We start from the raw sequence: 7035 nt of genomic DNA, 5'->3' as shown, positions 1-7035 counted from the left end.
TGAATAGGAACGGAAACATTTCTGTTTAACTGACGTCCCTTCAGCAGGAGCCAACATGTCTCAAACGTCCGCAGAGTACCTGGGAATGAGTCACTACCTGATATATCCTCCTAAATATGGGCAGAGCATGAACACACCTGGGAATCTTCCGCGTTGGGTTGATGAGTCGACTGAAGTCTTACTGAGCAGAGTGTGGCAGGGCTCACTGGGAGATCAGCTGGTTTGTTCTGTATCACAGATTTTTCATTAGCACCATCATCTTGCACCGTGGACATGGAGGCTCAGAGAAAGAACAATGGATCGAATGCGATTTTTATTCACAAACATCATTTATGTTTGCATGATTTGAGAATGCACAATCAGCATTTGAGGAACATCTATCTTCTAAAAACAAACATCCCTGAATACCCTCGACCCGAGTTTCACGTGTCCAATCTGAAACACGATACACAGCAAGGAGGGTTACTGAGGATCTGGAAGGACGAAGGTTTCAAGGATCCTCACGGAGGCCTTAAGGATGCAGACGGCCTGTCCCTGGTGTGGTGGAGTCTGGCTGTGGGCCCCCAGGAGATCCAGTCAGCTGAGACCAGGCTCCTGGACAGGTTCTACCCAAACCGGATAGAGAAGCAGGCTGAAAAGAAGCCGAGCTACCTAGACGAGATCTACCCAGACCGGAACAAGCAGGAGAGCTTCCTCTGGAAGTTTGCCACCTCTCCGGCTTTCGCAGAGAAGTCCAGGTTTGGATCGTACCGCTTCACCTTCCCCCTGCACGAAGTGGTGACCGCCTACAGCCAGCAGGTACTGGTGGTGGGGGTGGGGGGGGGGGGGGGGGGGGGTTAAATCAATGTGTAGCTCACTGATTGATTCTGCATGTTAGGAAAACATAATTTCATTAGTACTTTTATTTTTAAAACACTGAGTTTATCCATCAGCTCAGACTGAAAGACACACGATGGCCTGAATTAAGACCTTAAACTCCTCAAGGCTTTAAGGTTTAACATCCACTTAAAAACCTTGAAAGTCATGTGACCAGGAGTAATCTGCCAACCAGCTCCAGTGTGTTTGTGCAATTCAATTCATTTTTATTGATATGGTGGCGGGTCACAACAACAGTCACCTCATTGTGAGGTGGACCGTTAATCATAATTCATGATTAAATACAGAAAGGTGAAGCAGGGGTGGGTTGAGAGGGGTGCCGTGCCACCCTAAAATGTTCTCCTGCCACCTTAGTTTTGTATATTACAGTGTTGTTTATTAAAATAAGACAGCATTAACACTGTGAGCCTAGTTAGAGTACTGTGAGTGCATGGTGGAAAAAATGTACCATGTGAACCAATAAAAACATAGTAGCACGTGGGTTTGGTTGTTTAGGAAGAGCGCTCGCTCTCCCAAAACCTTTGAGAGATTTGTGACGTTTAGCGTGGAGTGTGTAGTTAGGGTGTAGTTAGTTTGTAGTTAGTTTGTAGTTAGGGTGTGTTAGTGTGTAGTTTGGGTGTGTTAGGGTGTAGTTAGTGTGTAATTTGGGTGTGTTAGTGTGTAGTTAGTGTGTAGTTAGTTTGTAGTTAGGGTGTGTTAGTGTGTAGTTTGGGTGTGTTAGTGTGTAGTTAGTGTGTAGTTAGTTTGTAGTTAGGGTGTGTTAGTGTGTAGTTTGGGTGTGTTAGTGTGTAGTTAGTGTGTAGTTAGTTTGTAGTTAGGGTGTGTTAGTGTGTAGTTAGTTTGTAGTTAGTTTGTAGTTAGGGTGTGTTAGTGTATAGTTAGGGTGTAGTTAGTTTGTAGTTAGGGTGTAGTTAGTGTGTAGTTTGGGTGTGTTAGTGTGTAGTTAGTTTGTAGTTAGTGTGTAGTTAGGGTGTGTTAGTGTGTAGTTAGGGTGTAGTTAGTGTGTAGTTTGGGTGTAGTTAGTGTGTGTTAGTGTGTAGTTAGTTTGTAGTTAGTGTGTAGTTAGGGTGTGTTAGTGTGTAGTTAGTTTGTAGTTAGTGTGTAGTTAGTGTGTGTTAGTGTGTCGTTAGTGTGTAGTTTGGGTGTGTTAGTATTTAGTTAGGGTGTAGTTAGTTTGTAGTTAGGGTGTAGTTAGTGTGTAGTTTGGGTGTGTTAGTGTGTAGTTAGTTTGTAGTTAGGGTGTAGTTAGTGTGTAGTTTGGGTGTGTTAGTTTGTAGTTAGTGTGTAGTTAGTGTGTAGTTTGGGTGTGTTAGTGTGTAGTTTGGGTGTGTTAGTGTGTAGTTAGGGTGTGTTAGTGTGTAGTTAGGGTGTGTTAGTGTGTAGTTAGTGTGTAGTTAGGGTGTGTTAGTGTGTAGTTAGTTTGTAGTTAGTGTGTAGTTAGTGTGTGTTAGTGTGTCGTTAGTGTGTAGTTTGGGTGTGTTAGTGTGTAGTTTGGGTGTGTTCGTGTGTAGTTAGTTTGTAGTTAGGGTGTAGTTAGTGTGTAGTTTGGGTGTGTTAGTTTGTAGTTTGGGTGTAGATAGTGTGTAGTTTGGGTGTGTTAGTGTGTAGTTTGGGTGTAGATAGTGTGTAGTTTGGGTGTGTTAGTTTGTAGTTTGGGTGTAGTTAGTGTGTGTTAGTGTGTAGTTAGTTTGTAGTTAGTGTGTAGTTAGGGTGTGTTAGTGTGTAGTTAGTTTGTAGTTAGTGTGTAGTTAGTGTGTGTTAGTGTGTCGTTAGTGTGTAGTTTGGGTGTGTTAGTATTTAGTTAGGGTGTAGTTAGTTTGTAGTTAGGGTGTAGTTAGTGTGTAGTTTGGGTGTGTTAGTGTGTAGTTAGTTTGTAGTTAGGGTGTAGTTAGTGTGTAGTTTGGGTGTGTTAGTTTGTAGTTAGTGTGTAGTTAGTGTGTAGTTTGGGTGTGTTAGTGTGTAGTTTGGGTGTGTTAGTGTGTAGTTAGGGTGTGTTAGTGTGTAGTTAGGGTGTGTTAGTGTGTAGTTAGTGTGTAGTTAGGGTGTGTTAGTGTGTAGTTAGTTTGTAGTTAGTGTGTAGTTAGTGTGTGTTAGTGTGTCGTTAGTGTGTAGTTTGGGTGTGTTAGTGTGTAGTTTGGGTGTGTTCGTGTGTAGTTAGTTTGTAGTTAGGGTGTAGTTAGTGTGTAGTTTGGGTGTGTTAGTTTGTAGTTTGGGTGTAGATAGTGTGTAGTTTGGGTGTGTTAGTGTGTAGTTAGGGTGTAGTTAGTTTGTAGTTTGGGTGTGTTAGTGTGTAGTTTTGGTGTGTTAGTGTGTAGTTTGGGTGTGTTAGTGTGTAGTTTGGGTGTAGTTAGTGTGTAGTTTGGGTGTGTTAGTTTTTAGTTTGGGTGTAGTTAGTGTGTAGTTTGGGTGTGTTAGTTTGTAGTTTGGGTGTAGATAGTGTGTAGTTTGGGTGTGTTAGTGTGTAGTTAGGGTGTAGTTAGTTTGTAGTTTGGGTGTGTTAGTGTGTAGTTTTGGTGTGTTAGTGTGTAGTTTGGGTGTGTTAGTGTGTAGTTTGGGTGTAGTTAGTGTGTAGTTTGGGTGTGTTAGTTTGTAGTTTGGGTGTAGTTAGTGTGTGTTAGTGTGTAGTTAGTTTGTAGTTAGTGTGTAGTTAGGGTGTGTTAGTGTGTAGTTAGTTTGTAGTTAGTGTGTAGTTAGTGTGTGTTAGTGTGTCGTTAGTGTGTAGTTTGGGTGTGTTAGTGTTTAGTTAGGGTGTAGTTAGTTTGTAGTTAGGGTGTAGTTAGTGTGTAGTTTGGGTGTGTTAGTGTGTAGTTAGTTTGTAGTTAGGGTGTAGTTAGTGTGTAGTTTGGGTGTGTTAGTTTGTAGTTAGTGTGTAGTTAGTGTGTAGTTTGGGTGTGTTAGTGTGTAGTTTGGGTGTGTTAGTGTGTAGTTAGGGTGTGTTAGTGTGTAGTTAGGGTGTGTTAGTGTGTAGTTAGTGTGTAGTTAGGGTGTGTTAGTGTGTAGTTAGTTTGTAGTTAGTGTGTAGTTAGTGTGTGTTAGTGTGTCGTTAGTGTGTAGTTTGGGTGTGTTAGTGTGTAGTTTGGGTGTGTTCGTGTGTAGTTAGTTTGTAGTTAGGGTGTAGTTAGTGTGTAGTTTGGGTGTGTTAGTTTGTAGTTTGGGTGTAGATAGTGTGTAGTTTGGGTGTGTTAGTGTGTAGTTAGGGTGTAGTTAGTTTGTAGTTTGGGTGTGTTAGTGTGTAGTTTTGGTGTGTTAGTGTGTAGTTTGGGTGTGTTAGTGTGTAGTTTGGGTGTAGTTAGTGTGTAGTTTGGGTGTGTTAGTTTTTAGTTAGTGTGTAGTTAGTGTGTCGTTAGGGTGTGTTAGTGTGTAGTTAGTGTGTAGTTAGGGTGTGGTTAGTGTGTAGTTAGGGTGTGTTAGTGTGTAGTTTGGGTGTAGTTAGTGTGTAGTTAGGGTGTGTTAGTTTGTAGTTTGGGTGTGTTAGTGTGTAGTTTTGGTGTGTTAGTGTGTAGTTTGGGTGTAGTTAGTGTGTAGTTAGGGTGTGTTTGTATGTAGTTAGTTTGTAGTTAGGGTGTAGTTAGTGTGTAGTTTGGGTGTGTTAGTTTGTAGTTAGTGTGTAGTTTGGTTGTGTTAGTGTGTACATTGGGTGTGTTAGTGTGTAGTTAGGGTGTAGTTAGTGTGTAGTTAGGGTGTAGTTAGTGTGTAGTTTGGGTGTGTTAGTTTGTAGTTAGTGTGTAGTTTGGGTGTGTTAGTGTGTAGTTTGGTTGTGTTAGTGTGTACATTGGGTGTGTTAGTGTGTAGTTAGTGTGTAGTTAGTGTGTAGTTAGGGTGTAGTTAGTGTGTAGTTAGGGTGTAGTTAGTGTGTAGTTTGGGTGTGTTAGTTTGTAGTTAGTGTGTAGTTAGTGTGTAGTTTGGGTGTGTTGGTGTGTAGTTAGTGTGTAGTTAGTTTGTAGTTAGGGTGTAGTTAGTGTGTAGTTTGGGTGTGTTAGTTTGTAGTTAGTGTGTAGTTAGTGTGTAGTTTGGGTGTGTTGGTGTGTAGTTTGGGTGTGTTAGTGTGTAGTTAGTGTGTAGTTTGGGTGTGTTAGTTTTTAGTTAGTGTGTAGTTAGTGTGTCGTTAGGGTGTGTTAGTGTGTAGTTAGTGTGTAGTTAGGGTGTGGTTAGTGTGTAGTTAGGGTGTGTTAGTGTGTAGTTAGGGTGTGTTAGTGTGTAGTTAGTGTGTAGTTAGGGTGTGGTTAGTGTGTAGTTAGGGTGTGTTAGTGTGTAGTTAGGGTGTGGTTAGTGTGTAGTTAGGGTGTGTTAGTGTGTAGTTAGTGTGTAGTTAGTGTGTAGTTAGTGCGTTAACTTGTTTCCATTCTGTGCAATTCGAGTATGAACTACTTTTGGACAACTTTTTTTCTTCCCCCTTCTAATCTGTAGTGGTTCAGTCCACTTTGCAGAGGGCTTTCTTATAAAGCAGCAAACTATTTCTCCAGGCTAAATGATGATCCTCTAAATTTGTGACACGCCATTTCCTCTCCAGATTACGAGTCATCTGCTTTAGGGTACGTGTTTGAGAATTATACCACGGAGTCAGGTACTTCTGATTAGAGACCTTAGTTTTCACAGGAGCTACAGTATCCAGAGTCGTACGTAGTGAGGAGGTGAAATTATTAACAAGATAATCGACCTCTGTTGGGGTAGCGTTCAGATAGCTGCTCTGCTCTGTGTTGGTACAGGGCATTGAAGATGATAACAGTGGGTGGATTATATTGTTGTGTGATTGTTAAACGGTGTACAGTGTGTCAGGTTAGTGACCTTTGTGTGTGTCTCTCACACTGAAATTCCTGTTGTTGTCTCCAGTTTTGCTCCGGAGCTCCGCCCATGATAAAGGTGTTCAAGACCGCCCTCTACAATCAGGAAGTGCAGTACTCTGTGCTGGTCCACAGCCCGGCCAGAGAGAAGCTCTTCTCAGAGTATCCTTCGCTTGCTTATGATGACCCGAACGCCGTCTTCACTTACAGAGACGGACACTTCATCTGGAGGTCACAGGCCATGTGCGAGACACACAGGTAAGTGTTAAAAGTCTCCACTGAAATAAATGTGATCGATCACTTTGATGGGATCGACCACTGATGATGATGAAGATCTGCTGTAATATTATAAAAACCAGAAACAAAGCCAAAGATGATGGACACAACGAGTCCGTGCAGTGTCTGATATTCATGTTGGTTTTTCCTTTAATTTGTCATTGGTCGCTTTGCTTCCTGTCATGGAGACGACCTGAGCATCAGATTTGATGCTGGCACTGAGAGCTCTGTCAGGGAAGCAGTCTGAAGTCCTCTGTGAGCTGATTGGTTGTGTCTCTGACTTTCTTCTCAGTTGGAAATTGACCCAAAAACCTGACAAAAACCAGATGGAAGCTGATGGTCTACGTTCTTTTGAACGGCAGTTTTATGTTTGGGATAATGTCGCCATCGCCCTGCACATGGATCATGGACAGGTACCTGCCCCTCCTACTCCTCCGTCTATAGAGACGCCTGAAGCATTTTACAAGAAGCTGTTGCCTATAAATTTGGTAAAAATTTAAACAAAGTGTTGAAGTTTCTCACCAGGTTTCTCTGCTCGGTTTCGTTTTCAGGTGCTGAAGTTTGACTGTGATCGACTGAGAGCAAACCTCACGTACTGTGAGAAACCTGAAGAGGATGTTCTAACAAAGCTTTCGTTAGGTGAGAAACCTGAACAGAGTGCTGCACCTGGAATCCAGTATGACAGTTTTGAAAATGCTAAATCACTGGTTGGACATTTGTGGCCTGACGCAGGCTTCCCGCTGGGGAAGGAGCCTTCACTCAGCCTTGTTTTCTAAGGTAATGAATCAGTAATTAAAGGAATCGTTTCTGTTGTCATTACAAATACACAAATGCTGACACATGGAGGTTTACACAACTACTAAAGGTGAAGGTAACAATCCTCACCTGGGATCTATTTGCTTGTAATTATGTGTGTGTGAAAAGTCAGTGAGTTTCTGGCCTCCAGATAGGTCACTGCATGTTTCACACTGATGACACCACCGTGGTTGGTCTCTGATGGAGCTGAGACAGAGAACAGGGTGGAGGTAGAGAACTTGTCCTGCTGGTGCTCAGAAAATAACCTGAAAAGCTGAACGTCCTTCAAACCAAAGAGCTCATCATG

At 42.3% G+C, this 7035-nt stretch overlaps 1 protein-coding gene across 1 annotated transcript; it reads left to right on the top strand.

Moving 5' to 3' along the window:
• The first annotated feature begins 273 nt into the window (after positions 1 to 273).
• On the top strand, positions 274 to 6709 carry LOC146624870 (uncharacterized). The gene is made up of 4 exons (XM_085364195.1): positions 274 to 798; positions 5707 to 5915; positions 6226 to 6346; positions 6485 to 6709. The coding sequence occupies exons 1-4, from the start codon at positions 274 to 276 to the stop codon at positions 6707 to 6709; spliced, it is 1080 nt and encodes a 359-aa protein (XP_085220321.1).
• Positions 6710 to 7035: the final 326 nt, after the last annotated feature.

Source organism: Diplotaxodon limnothrissa, linkage group LG10, assembly GCF_057381915.1.
Source record: "Diplotaxodon limnothrissa isolate DT_005_m linkage group LG10, D_limnothrissa_male_GT1.1, whole genome shotgun sequence".
In the NCBI taxonomy this organism is placed as follows: domain Eukaryota; kingdom Metazoa; phylum Chordata; class Actinopteri; order Cichliformes; family Cichlidae; genus Diplotaxodon; species Diplotaxodon limnothrissa.
Note: the sequence above shows the minus strand (reverse complement) of the source record. Positions and strands in the feature narration are given on the sequence as shown.

Excerpts from the sequence above, each read along its gene's own strand:
- LOC146624870 (XM_085364195.1), top strand. The coding sequence starts at position 274 with ATGGAGGCTCAGAGAAAGAACAATGGATCGAATGCGATTTTTATTCAC. Across the intron at positions 799-5,706 it reads TGACCGCCTACAGCCAGCAG|TTTTGCTCCGGAGCTCCGCC; the intron begins GTACTGGTGGTG and ends TGTTGTCTCCAG. Across the intron at positions 6,347-6,484 it reads TGCACATGGATCATGGACAG|GTGCTGAAGTTTGACTGTGA; the intron begins GTACCTGCCCCT and ends TTTCGTTTTCAG.